Genomic DNA, 14,746 nt, shown 5'->3' on the forward strand with positions numbered 1-14,746 from the left:
ACCCCAGGAGAGACGCATCCGTAGTCAGCACCTTTTGTGGCTGAGGAATTTGGAAAGGGCGTCCCAGAGTCAAATTGGACCAAATCGTCCACCAGTACAGGGATTTGAGAAAACTCGTGGACAGGTGGATCACGTCTTCTAGATCCCCAGCAGCCTGAAACCACTGGGAAGCTAGGGTCCATTGAGCAGATCGCATGTGAAGACGAGCCATGGGAGTCACATGAACTGTGGAGGCCATGTGGCCAAGCAATCTTGACATCTGCCGAGCTGTGATCTGCTGGGACGCTCGTACCCGGGAGACGAGGGACAGCAGATTGTTGGCCCTTGTCTCTGGAAGATAGGCACGAGCCGTCCGAGAATCCAGCAGAGCTCCTATGAATTCGAGTCTCTGTACTGGGAGAAGATGGGACTTTGGGTAATTTATCACAAACCCCAGTAGCTCCAGGAGTCAAATAGTCATCTGCATGGACTGTAGAGCTCCTGCCTCGGAATTGTTCTTCACCAGCCAATCATCGAGATAAGGGAACACATGCACTCCCAGCCTGCAAAGCGCTGCTGCTACTACAGCCAGGCACTTCGTGAACACTCTGGGCGCAGAGGCGAGCCCAAAGGGTAGCACACAGTACTGGAAGTGACGTGTGCCCAGACGAAATCGCAGATACTGCCTGTGAGCTGGCAATATCGGGATGTGCGTGTAGGCGTCCTTCAAGTCCAGAGAGCATAGCCAATCGTTTTCCTGAATCATGGGAAGAAGGGTGCCCAGGGAAAGCATCCTGAACTTTTCCTTGACCAGATATTTGTTCAGGGCCCTTAGGTCTAGGATGGGACGCATCCCCCCTGTTTTCTTTTCCACAAGGAATAGAATCCCAGCCCTTCTTGCCCGGATGGCACGAGCTCGACCGCATTGGCGCTGAGAAGGGCGGAGAGTTCCTCTGCAATTACCTGCTTGTGCTGGAAGCTGTAGGACTGAGCTCCCGGTGGGCAATTTGGAGGCTTCGAGGCCAAATTGAGGGTGGACCCTAGCCGGACTATTTAAAGAACCCAACGGTCGGAGGTTATAAGAGGCCACCTTTGGTGAAAAACTTTCAACCTCCCCCGACCGGCAGATCGCCCGGCACAGATACGTTGATGTCGGCTATGCTCTGCTGGAGCCAGTCAAAAGCTCGTCCCCTGCTTTTGCTGGGGAGCCGTGGGGCCTTGCTGAGGCGCACACTGCTGATGAGAGCGCGCGCGCTGGGGCTTAGCCTGGGCCGCAGGCTGGCGAGAAGGAGAATTGTACCTACGCTTACCAGAAGAGTAGGGAGCAGCCCTCCGTCCCCCATAAAAACGTCTACCTGATGAGGTAGATGCTGAAGGCTGCCGGCGGGAGAATTTGTCGAAAGCGTTATCCCGCTGGTGGAGCTGTTCTACCACCTGTTCGACCTTTTCTCCAAAAATGTTGTCCGCTCGGCAAGGGGAGTCCGCAATCTGCTGCTGGATCCTATTCTCCAGGTTGGAGGCACGCAGCCATGAGAGTCTGCGCATCACCACACCTTGAGCAGCGGCCCTGGACGCAACATCAAAGGTTTCATATACCTCTCTGGCCAGGAATTTTCTGCACGCCTTCAGCTGCCTGACCACCTCCTGAAATGGCTTGGCTTGCTCAGAAGGGAGCTTGTCCAACAAGCCCGCCAACTGTCGCACATTGTTCCGCATATGGATGCTCGTGTAGAGCTGGTAGGACTGAATCTTGGCCACGAGCATAGAGGAATGATAGGCCTTCCTCCCAAAGGAGTGTAAGGTTCTGGAGTCTCTGCCCGGGGGCGCCAAAGCATACTCTCTAGAACTCTTAGCCTTCTTTAGGACCACATCCACCACACCAGAGTCGTGAGGCAACTGAGTGCACATCAGCTCTGGGTCCCCATGGATCCGATACTGGGATTCGATCTTCTTGGGAATGTGGGGATTAGTTAATGGCTTGGTCCAGTTCGCCAGCAATGTCTTTTTTAGGACATGATGCATGGGTACTGTGGACGCTTCCTTAGGTGGAGAAGGATAGTCCAAGAGCTCAAACATCTCAGCCCTGGGCTCATTCTCTACGACCACCGGGAAGGGGATGGCCGTAGACATCTCCCGGACAAAGGCCGCGAAAGACAGACTCTCGGGAGGAGAAAGCTGCCTTTCAGGGGAGGGAGTGGGGTCAGAAGGAAGGCCATCAGACTCCTCGTCAGAGAAATATCTGATGTCCTCCTCCTCCTCCCACGAGGCCTCACCATCGGTATCAGACACAAGTTCACGGACCTGCGTCTGAAGCCGTGCCCGACTCGACTCCGTGGGAACACGGCCACGGTAGGAGCGTCAAGAGGTGGACTCCCTCGCCAGCACCGGCGAAGTTCCCTCCGCCGACGTCGTCGGGGAGTCTGCCTGGGAGGCGGCTGTAGCCGGTACCGCAAGCGGTACCGATACCGGAGACCTCACCTCGGGCAAAGGGCCAGCCATCGCCTCACCCGATGGTACCGGAGGCGCAAGCACCCCCGGTACCTGAGGAGAAGGGCGCAACAGCTCTCCCAGAATCTCTGGAAGAACGGCCCGGAGACTCTCGTGCAGAGCGGCTGTGGAGAAAGACTGAGAAGCCGATGCAGGCGTCGAGGTCAGAGTCTGTTCTGGGCGTGGAGGCGGTTCCGGGCTGTCCACGGGGGAGCGCATCGACACCTCCTGAATAGAGGGTGAGCGGTCCTCCCGGTGCCAATGCCTACTGGATGCCGACTCCCTCGGCGACCCAGAGCTCTCGGTACCGAGACGGGAAGGAGACCGGTGTCGATGCTTCTTCGACCTCTTCAAGCGAAGCATGTCACCGGAGCTTCCCGGTACCGACGAGGAGGACGTAGAATCCAACCGTCGCTTCCTCGGGGCTGAGGCCGAAGAAGGTCGATCTCGGGGGGCTGTACCACAGGAGCCCTCAGGGCAGGAGGAGACCCACCCGAAGGCTCACCGCCACCAGCAGGGGAATGGACAGCCCTCACCTGCACTCCAGACGAAGCACCACCGTCCGACGACATCAGCAATAGCGGAGGTCCCGGTACCACCGACGTCGACGCAGCCTTTCGATGGCTCGGTACCGACGATGCAGGAGGTAGAAGCCTCGATGCTGATGCAGAGGTCGAAGACTTCGATGCTGTAGACGTCGATGCACTCGACGAGTCCCGTGCTGTTGTCGTCGCAGAGCCCGAGAACAACGCGTTCCACTGGGCCAATCTCGCTACCTGAGTCTTCTTTTTCAAAAGAGCACAAAGACTGCAGGCCTGCGGGCAGTGCCCAGCCCCCAGACACTGAAGACACGAAGCGTGCCTATCAGTGAGCGAGATTACCCGGGCTCACTGGGTGCACTTCTTGAAGCCGCTGGAAGACTTCGATGACATGGGCGGAAAAATCACGCCGGCAAAATCAAAATTCGCGATGATGACGAAAGGCACCAAAAAGAAGGGAGAAAAAACCCGTACCGAGGCCAAATAGGCCGGTCCCGAAAGCAAAAGAAAACTTACACGGGGAAAAAGCTGGAAACACGGGAAAGGAGTAAAGACCGGATCGGTCTCTCTTTTTTTTTTTTAAGTGAAAATCGCGAAGACGCGCGAGGTCAACTTGAGGGGCACGAAACGGCGGCAAAACACGACCGTCCCGAGCGCGGACAAAAGAAGACTGACGAACCCGAGCCGGTTCGGTCGGGAAGACGGTCGCGCATGCGCGGTGTGCATGGGCGCGCGAGGGCTAGCAAAGGCCTTTGCTAGTGAAGATTCCGATTGGAGGGGGCTGCCGTGGACGTCACCCATCAGTGAGAACAAGCAGCCTGCTTGTCCTCGGAGAATTGAATGTTTCTCTTACAGAGCTTACCAAATCTTTTTGGACCACAACCTTATGGTTGTGGCTGCAATGATACCAGCAACCCTACCATGTGAAAATGATACCCATATGTACTTCTGGGCTGGGTTGCGATCCCAATTTAGTGTGCATGACCCCATTTGGGTCAAGATTCACAGTTTCGGAAGCTCTATTCTATTGCTACTACTACATTCTATTATGAGAATTTGCATCCATGGCACAATTCTATTCACATTCTCTTTTAGACCTCCTTATCAATGCTTTGATTTTAACTAGCTAGTGTTTATGTTGCTTCCTGTTTTCTTCAAAGCTTATTTACTATCAGCGTCCCATCTCTCTTCCCATGGAAGCTTGCATCTCTGAACCTGACCTTAAGGGCAAAATAAGAATGCATATTGGTAAACATTTTCATTGGTGGCATACAAATATGCCATGTTCAGTTGCCATTTGTTACAACTGAAGACATTTTTCCTCCATTCTATTCTTAGATTGGATTGTTTATTTATTGATATTATTTAGCAGTAGCTAACAGCCTACACCAATACCCAAAAAAGTGAAACCATTATCCAAAACACTGGCCTCCCCATGTTTCACCTTAGAAAATGCCATCTTCCATTTTTACATTCAAGTAACAAAAATTGAATCATTGATGAAAATTTTACTAACTATAGTAAACATTCTTTTGATGTCTACCATAAATTAATAAAAAGAACTGGTAGCCATAATGGTGATAACAAATTTTGTACAATAGGTACATGAACAAAAAATGAAATGTAACATTGATCTAGAAGTAAATCATCCTTGCAGGATGCAAATTAATCCCTACTCTTCCCCACAAAAGTTTAAAAAAACTGCACCACCACAAATTTAAAAGCCAGCGCCATACCCCGTGTGCATGCACTCATGTGAAAATATCGCACACACTAAGTTGCACTGGGACTGTGACAACATGCAACTTAGTAATGTGCAATATCCCCACCAGAGCAAGCAGAATGAGAGCTTCAGGGAAGAAGGATATGATACATTTAGTAAGATACAACATGCTGCTACAGGGAAAGGAAAATGGTTCAAGCAAAAAGGTGTGCATGCCACAGGCAGAGATCAAATAATTCAAGATGCACTCTTCATCTTATGCATATAAAGGAGAGGTATCCCCTTACCAAACCAATTGTAGACATGCAATCAGGGCTATAGTCAATATATATTCTTTTAATAGTCAGTCACATCATGGTTCCAAATTAGGATCACCATATAATTCTATTTCCACAGTGAGGGGCTGAGCCAGTTCTGATTTCGTAATTTCTGAGGGCATTATTCAGTAGCTAAGCCAGTACATAAAGATAAGCTAATAACTTATTCACTCATCTTTAAGCCTGATATTTAGCAGTTCTATCCATTTAGCTGTGCCTGCTAAATATGTGGTCCTAAACTTAAATGATAACTTATCTGTTCAAGACAGAATTCATGCAGTCCTACTAACCAGATAAGTTATCCACATAATGGGTGAATATCACTGCTACTTGAATAACTTTTTTGTTCCAGCCCTGCCCCCTGGTATGCTTGTCCTCTTACTGAGATACATTTTAGCCAGATAATCAAGTTGTCCCACCACAAAGTACATTAGTTGGCATGTACTTGTTAAACAAAAGAACTTATGTAGTTGACATATGATACCAATGTTCTTGTTTTAGAAGCACTATTTGGGTTTTAGACATGCATAAACCAACATTTAGATGTTTATACTGCATAAGCATCTAAATCCAAATTTTACAAAGCCAGGCTATATGCATCTAAAACAGAAAAACATGCATCTGGCAAGGGGGCCTGGTCTGGACATGCATTGTTGGGCTAAATAATTGCATATTCCCCATTTCAGAAGTGGAATGTATGTTTATATACTGTATATACAAAAAAAACAAATATATATATATATATATATATATATACTGAGTAGTGCTTCACTAGAGGGATTAGGGGAGGTCACCTATTTAACCCCTCCAGTGGTTGATGTCCTCCCAAAAGCGAAATTGGCAAGGGATTCTGGGCTCTGTGACAGCTTCAGAAAAAATAAAAGTTTATATTTCTAAAATGGCTGACAAATATTTATGTTCCTGTTTCTTTGCAAATGTTTATGTGCCTGTTTTATCCCATTGATATTTTAGACAATTATGATTCTAAAATGGATGCTCCTGCTCAATGTAACCAATGCGTCAACACATATGTTTCTATGTATTTTAGAACAGGCTCTATGTCAGGAGATCCCATTATAAAATGCTAGTGGAACTTGAGACATCTTGATCTGGACATCTCAATTCCGATTTGTATGTTCTTTTAAAATATGCCTTCATACCCAAGTCCTTTTGAATATTGATCCATGTATTTAAGAAACTGAACCCACAAGGCTATGAATGCAATGAATATGAAACCAAGACTAGTTCGACTTCTCCTGCTCGCTTGGTGTTATACGATGACCTCGTCTAACTTGGAAGTCAAAGTATCAGTATCATAAAGATGCAGATACTTTAAGAAGGTAGATCAAATTTGCCTTTTCTATTAGATGTTCAATCTAACAGAAAAGGCCTACCTTCTAGTTGTGATGCCATCATGGAATCTGTAGAATAACTGCACAATCACACTTAAAATATTTTATATTATTTTCAAGATTTTATGTTAGACTTAACATGCATTTTGTTTTATGATGATACCATTCACAACATACATGGGCCTCAGCCATTAAGCAAAGAAAGTGCAATTCAAATGTGTTACTGTGTTTGCTGATGATGCTTTTGTAAGTGAGCTATTCAATTGTATTAGCATCAGCAGTGTATCCATTCAGTTTAATAGTGTGGGTTTACTGAGCCATCTTATACTCTGTGTCATACTTCAAGGAAAACAGCAGTACTGTGCTGCTTTGGTTTTAGTCTTGTTTTGGGTCTGAAAAGAACTGAATCTGGTGAAGGAGGTGAAGAAAATAGAGAGTAATGGCTCTAGGGGTTTAGATGCCTAGAACATATATCCAGAAGAGAATGTCATGCAGGAAAAGACAGGAAGAAATGCCAGTTAACTATTTTCTTTACACAGTCCCATAAGCAAGTTGTAGGGAAACAGATATTACATTTCTGATCAACATCTGCATATTTTCATACAACAAAGAATTATACATACAAAAGAGTTCTGTTTAAGAGAGACATTCATTGTAACTCATTCTTTTCTGCTTCTGTTTTGTACAAAAAAAATTCTAATCCATCATTTTGTTCACTGAGAGCGACTGACTGACAGAAAGCATGGGCCATCACCAGAGCCAATTCAGTTGTGAAACATGCCACACTGCTGCCTACTACTACTATTATTATTATTATTATTATTAAACATTTATATTGTACTACAAGGTGTACAAAGTGCTTTAGAGACACAGGTTTCCAAATCTCAAAATTACAAAACCTGTATACATATGATTTACATTTACCATTAACTTAATAGGCTTAGAGTCATTTTGGAGATCTTTCTTTTATTAGGAACAACAATGAGTGCCTGTTGACTAAACTGTAGGCTTCATTTAGCAGGGACAGTCTTTTCTGTAAAGCACTTTGTACACCTTGTAAGACAGCTATAATGCAAAAGCATTAGTAGCCTATTTACCAAGCTGTGCTAGCCACTTAATGTGGGAATTACTGTGCACTACAGACCATGCTAACAGTTAATGCAACATCTTAACAGTTAGCAGTTTAACACAGGAATGACTGCTTATTAATATAGGAGGTTGCTTGGAATGGACAGGGACTGCACTGTACAGTTAACGTGGAAGTAGCTACATTCATTAACTGGTATCATGAAAGATATGATAAGTATAGCTAACTGCATTATCTACAATGCAGTTAACATGAAGTAACAATATTTTATGTGCATGAACTTCATGATAAAATATTAGGAAATTCTCAATGTTGAAATTTTTCAGCTATCATGTGTTAATTTTGGCAGTTACCATACTATCTGTGAAAACTTACCATGGCTTAGTGAAACCCTTAAGTCTCTAAAACTTTCAAGAAGTTAAATGCCTGCATTTGAACTACAGAAATGCAGTGCCAGAAATTCCAATTTCCTGTTGCCTCTGAAAAGAATTATCTACTTGGTCAAATGCAGTGAAGAGGTCAAAAGAAAAGGGCAGAAGGTGGTTATCTTGATCAAGGTGGGTATAGATATATGTGGGTATAGTGCTGTTTCTCTAGTGTGATGACAACAGAATACTAACTGATGTAGATATAATATATTGGTTTGTTCTACATAAGTAGTCAACTGTTCCACTACAAGTTTCTGTAAGCTTTGAAACAAATGGTAAACTTGCAGTGAGATAATAGTGGGAAAGTTGAGATAGATTTGTTTTTGAATCTTTCAGTTTGGGACAAATATGAACTATTTTCCATGGTTCCGGAATTATACCCACGTCTAGGCTATGGGAGATCACTGCATAAAGGAACGGAGCTAGAATATTTAATTATTTTAAAAGGAATTAGATTATGTGGATTATTATTGGTTTGATGGTATACAATGTTTTAGTAACAGCTGTTAAGGTCAAAGGGTTACATAAAAACATTAGACTAGTCATATCTGGTCCATCTTGCCCAGTATCCTGTTTCCAACGGTGGCCAATCAAGGTCATAGGTACCTGTCAGAATCCCAAATATTAGCAAGATTCCATGCTACCGATCCCAGGTAGCAGTGCCTCCCCTCATGTCTCTCTCAATAGCAGATTATGGACTTTTCCTCTAAGAACTTGTCCAAACCTTTTTTTAAACCCAGATATACTAATAGCTGTAACCACATCTTCTGGTAACAAGTTTCCAGAGCTTAACTATTCGGTGAGTGAAAAAATATTTCCTTCTATTCATTTTAAAAGTATTACCACGTAACTTCATTGAGTGTCCCCAAGTCATATGAGAGGAGTTCCATCCCCTTTATCATTTTGGTTGGTTGCCTTTCTTTGAACCTTTTCTAATTCTGCTATTTCTTTTTTGAGACATAGTGAGCAATACTCAAGGTGAGGTTGCACCATGGAGTGATACAGAGAAATTATAACATCCTAAATCTTATTTACCATCCCTTTCCTAATAATTCCTAGCATCCTGTTTACTTTTTTGGCCACTGCCACACACTGGGTAGAAACGTTTAGTGTATTGTCTACAATGACACCTAGATTTTTTCTTGGGTGCTGACTCCTAAGGTGAACTCTAGCAGCAAGTAACTATGATTCAGATTATTCTTCCTAATGTACATCATTTTGCATTTGTCCACATTAAATTTCATCTGCCACATGGATGCCCAGTCTTCCAATTTCTTAAGGTCTTCCTGCAATTTTTCAGTCTCTATGTGTTTTAACAACTTCAAATAGTTTTATCTCATTTGCAAATTTAATCACCTCACTTGTTGTTCCGATGTACAGATCCTTTATAAATATGTTAAACAACACCAGTCCCAGTACAAATCCCTGTGGCACTCCACAATTCACCCTCCTCAACTGAGAAAAATGGCCATTTAACCCTACCCTCTGTTTCTATCAATTAACCAGTTCCTAATCCACAACAGAACACTGCCTCCTATCCCATGGTTTCTTAATTTTCTCAGGAGTCCTCATGTGGGACTTTGTCAAAAGCTTTCTGAAAATCTAGATACACTACATCAACTGGCTCACCTTTATCTACATGTTTATTAACACCTTCAAAGAAATGAACTAAATTGGTAGGGCACGACTTCCCTTGGCTGAATCCATGCTGACTCTCTCCCATTAAACCATGTCTGTCTATGTGTTCCATAATTGTATTCTTTATAATAGTGGAAACTATTTTGCCCAGTAATGAAGTCAGGCTTACTGGTCTGTAATTTCCAGGATCACCCCGGAAACCTTTTAAAAAATTAGCATTATATTGGCCACCCTCCAATCTTCAGGTACTATGGACGATTTTAACAGGTTACTGGATCACTAACAGCAGATCAGCTATCATATATTTGAGCTCTTTTAGTACTCCGAGGTGCATACCATCCAGTTCAGGTGATTTACTATTCTTTAATTTGTCAATTTGGCTCAGTATGTCTTCCAGGTTCTCTGAGATTTCTTTCAGATCCTCCACATCATCACATTGAAACCATTTCTGGTACAGGTAGATCTCTTACATCTTCTTTAATAAATACTGAAGCAGGAATTTATTCAGTCTCTCTGCTATGGCCTTGTCCTCACTGAGTGCCCCTTTTGCTCTTGATGATCTAATGGTCCCACTGATTCCCTCACAGGCTTTTTGCTTCTGATGTACCTGAAAAAGTTATTACTGTGAGTTTTTGCTTCTATGGCAAGTTTCACTTCATATTTTAGCCTTCTTTATCAATGCTTTGCATCTAACTTGCCAGTGCTTTTGTTGCTTCTTGTTTTCTTCATTTGGAACCTTTTTCCATTTTTTGAAAGATGTTTTTTTTGGCTCAAATAGCCTCTTTCACTTCACCTTTAAACAATGCTGGTTGTTGTTTGCTCTTCTTTCCACTTTTATTAATACATGGAATACATCTGATCTTGGATTCCAAGACGGTATTTTTAACAATGTCCATGCCTGATCCTTTTAGCTTCTTTTTAACCATTTTTCACATTTTATCATAGTTGCCCTTTTGAAAATTAAATGCTGCTATAGTAGATTTCCTTACTGACTTCACTCCAGATATTAGCTTGAATTTGATCATGTTATGATCACTATTTCCCAGTGAACCCAATAGTGTTACCTCTCGATTTAAGCCCTGCATTCCACTAAGGAATGGATCTAAAAAAGCTCTCCCCTCTTGTCAATTCCTGGACCAGTTGCTCTAAGAAGCAGTCGTTTATTACATCTAGGAATTTTACCTCCCTAGCACTCCCCTGATGTGTGCAGGATGGACTGTGCATGCTCAGAACTCTGAACTACTGTGAGCTATGGGAGAGCAGTTCCATTCCTATGTCATCAGATGCCATGACACACTTTTGTGCTTGACTCAGTCCTATGTGTGTCCCTTACTTAATCCTGCTTTTCGACAGAAAACAAAGTTTGCCCTTTATAGAGAATGTACTTTAGAAAGGACTAATGTTGACGGTATACTTGCTGATAGATATTGATCACCTTTTCAGGAAGTTATAAGCTCTGAGATTGAGTGCATTGTTAAGAGGCTAACACTCATTGCCCATTGGACATTTGTCCAGCAATTTTATTAGCTGATGTTCGCTCTACTATAATCGATTGGCTGATGTGTTTGGTGAATGCTATTTTATCTTGAGGCTTGCTCTCTTCTTCATTTGGAGAAACAGTGTTTACTCCAATAGTGAAATATATTGATTTGGATTTATCTTTGACTGCAAGTTTTAGACCAGTTGCAGGGATTCCACTTATTACTAAATTGATTGAATTTGTAGTGGCCTCTCAATTAAATGTTTTTATTTCAAATATTAATGTTTTGTTGTCATCTCAATATGGTTTAGGAGTTTTTTTTAGTACTGAAACCTTCTTGACAGAAATTATATCTTCTGTTAGAGAACAATTGAGCCAGGGTGGTTAGATGCTGCTTTTACAATCCGATGTGTCTGTGGCTTTTGACACAATCATGACATCCTATTATATAGGTTGTCAGAGATTGGGGTGTCTGGGACGGTGTTACAATGGATTAAAGGCTTTCTGAACTCTAGACAAAACATGGTGTTGAAGGATGGAGTTTTTTCTAAAACTTGGGTGCCCTCATGTGGTGTCCCCCACAACGCACCAATATCCCCTTTGTCACATAACATCTATATGAGCACATTGTGTATGATTGATTCAGTTGTTGCTAGGAGAATGGATATTCTTATATACGGATATATTTTTATTGATTCCTGTACACTGAAGTTTCATCATTGTCTTTTGGGGGTATTGGAGATAATGGAACAAATTAAATGTTGGTCTGTGAATTACAGATTAAAACTTAATATGGAAAAGCCAAACGTTTTATGGTTTGGGTTGAAAAAGGATATCATTCCAGAATCTATTCAACTATCTGATGGTACTCTTTTTAAGACTGAAACTGTCTCTGGAGTACTGGATGTCCTTTTGGACTCATCGTTAACTTTGGAACTACAGATTAATTTAGTTGTTAAAAAATCCTTTTTTAAATTAAAACACTTACAACTTATATGATCCAGTTTTTATCAAGAGTATTTTACAGTGTTAGTGCAATCAGTGATCTTATTGTTGCTAGATTATTGCAATGATTTACATACTGGGTTATCAGTGAAGTTTATGAAAAAGTTACACTTGATTCAAAATACAGCAGCAAGATTGATATATCGAAGATCTAAGTCTGACCATGTGACTCCTTTGTTTTTGGATCTGCACTAACTGCCAGTTGAAACATGGGTTAAATTCAAATTATGTTGTTTAGTATTTAAAACACTAACTACTACTACTATAAATCATTTCTATAGCGCTACCAGTCGTATGCACTAACAGGCTTATTTTTAAAAAAGAAGGGTGGCCATCTTTCGACACAAACCGCAAGATGGGCGTCCTTCTCACAGGGTCGCCTAAATTGGCATAATCGAAAGCCGATTTTGGGCATCCTCAACTTATTTCCGTCGCAGAGACGACCAAAGTTCACGGGGGCGTGTTAGAGGCATAGCAAAGGCAGGACTAGGGGTGTGCCTAACACATGGGCATCCTTGACCAATAATGGAAAAAAGAAGGGCGTCCCTGACAAACACTTGGACGACTTCACCTGGTCCTTTTTTTCTTATGACCAAGCCACAAAAATGTGCCCTAAATGACCAGATGACCACCGGAGGGAATCGGGGATGACCTCCCCTTACTCCCCCAGTGGTCACTAACCCCCTCCCACCCTCAAAAAAGTTTTTTTAAAATATTTTTTCCAGCCTTTATGCCAGCCTCAAATATCATACCCAGCTCCATGACAGCGGTACGCAAGTCCCTGGAGCAGTTTTAGTGGGTGCAGTGCACTTCAGGCAGGCAGACCCAAGCCCCCCCCCCCCCACCTGTTACACTAGTGGTGGTAAATGTGAGCCCTCCAAAACCCACCAGAAACCCACTGAACCCACATCTAGGTGCCCCCCTTCACCCATAAGGGCTATGGTAGTGGTGTACAGTTGTGTGTGTGTGTGTGTGTGTGGGGGGGGGGGGGGGGGGGTTCAGAACACAAGGTAAGGGAGCTATGCACCTGGGAGCAATTTCTGAAGTCCACTGCAGTGCCTGGTAGGTGTCCTGGCATGTGAGGGGGACCAGTGCACTACGAATGCTGGCTCCTCCCATGACCAAAGTGCTTGCATTTGGCCGTTTCTGAGATGGGCGTCCTCGGGTTCCATTATCACCGAAAATTGGGGACGACCATCTCTAAGGTTGACCTAAATTTCGCGATTTGGGCGTCCCCGACCTTATTATCGAAACAAAAGATGGACGCCCATCTTGTATTGATAATACGGGTTTCCCCGCCCCTTCGCCGGGACATCCTCAGGAAAACTTGGGCGTCCCTTTCAATTTTGCCCCTCTATGTGGTGATACTCCCCGCCCCTTCGCTGGGACGTCCTGCGAGGACGTCCTCAGGAAAATTTGGGCGCCCCTTTCGATTATGCCCCTCTATGTGGTGATACTCTTGATAACTTTCCACTTTTAGTTAGTTTGTTGGGTAGTCAGTCCAGAACCCACAGTTATGAATGTTTGACTTTGTCTTTTCCATCTTTTAAGGGTATAGATACAAGAAAGTCCATTTAGGATCTATTTAGGAAGAGACTGAAAACATGGTGTTTGAACATTAGGCTGTGTTATGTATTATGAATAACATAAGTTAGTTTTGGATGTATTTTTCTGTGTCTAATGTAACCCACTCTGAAACTGCAGATCTAGGGATTTTGCAGGACATAAGACTAATAGCATTGCATTTTCATATCACATAATAATGAACCTATGTGACACCGGAGCTTCTGATTTAACTGATGAACATGCCTTCTTGAGGTTACCCGAAATAATTTCTGAATGAACACTAATGGAATTCTACAACTTCATATCTATTTTCCTCTCTCCCACTCAAATCCCTACAACACCCACATACAAACTATAATATTCATACAAGATGAAAACGATCAAAACTGGATTGCGAGTTTTTCAAATATCTATTGAAAATATATACCAATTTCTCAATAGAATAGCAGTAACAGCATACCTTATAGCTTCCTCTACAGACTGGCCACTATATTAGAGGAGGAGCTGGTTGTGAAAGTGGTGTCAGACTAATTACCCATTTCACTGGTTTGTAGTACTTATCACTGGAGCTTAACAAATAAAACAACGTGGTCAGGAAAATTACCTGTAAGAAGAGAAAAAAAAAAAGAAAACAATGAAAAAAGGAGGACATGAAGTGAAATAATATATAAATACAAAAACGTGCATCACTCAAACTCGTCACTTATGTAGGACCCAACATATAACCTTTTACATTTTTTGATACTTTATCTATTTACTTTTCTTACTTATTCACTTAATAAAAAGGAAAAAGCCTCAGAGCTTCAGGGGCCAAATACTGTTGTCTTATCACTTGCTCAATGTCTCAATCATAGGCAAAAAGCCTTCCTTTAAAGAAATGTTTATGTATGCTAAAATTATACAAGAATAGTTGTGAAAACAAAACCTATATCCTCAGTCAATAAAGCACTTACAGATCCTAAGCTGCAGTAAGCATCAACACATGCTTACTGCAGCAAAAACTGGCTTACTGCGGGCATACTGAGGGTCTCGCAGTATTTTGCCAAGTGCACATGCTACCCACACTCTAAAATTAAAAATTATTTTTTAGTGCTAGTGCTGGGTCTGGGGAGGAGAGTAGGCATGTTTTGTGCAAATCGGTTATT

The 14,746-nt window shown here is 42.8% G+C and overlaps 1 protein-coding gene across 1 annotated transcript in view; it reads right to left on the reverse strand.

Annotated features, from left to right (window-relative positions):
- The window catches only part of TMEM245 (transmembrane protein 245), a 342,105-nt gene that overhangs the window by 98,239 nt on the left and 229,120 nt on the right, over positions 1-14,746 (reverse strand). Inside the window, 2 exon segments of the mRNA XM_030204645.1 lie at positions 14,062-14,094; positions 14,096-14,205. Coding sequence (XP_030060505.1) covers positions 14,062-14,094; positions 14,096-14,205 — 143 coding nt within the window.

This window comes from Microcaecilia unicolor, chromosome 1 (assembly GCF_901765095.1).
Source record: "Microcaecilia unicolor chromosome 1, aMicUni1.1, whole genome shotgun sequence".
NCBI classification, from domain to species: domain Eukaryota; kingdom Metazoa; phylum Chordata; class Amphibia; order Gymnophiona; family Siphonopidae; genus Microcaecilia; species Microcaecilia unicolor.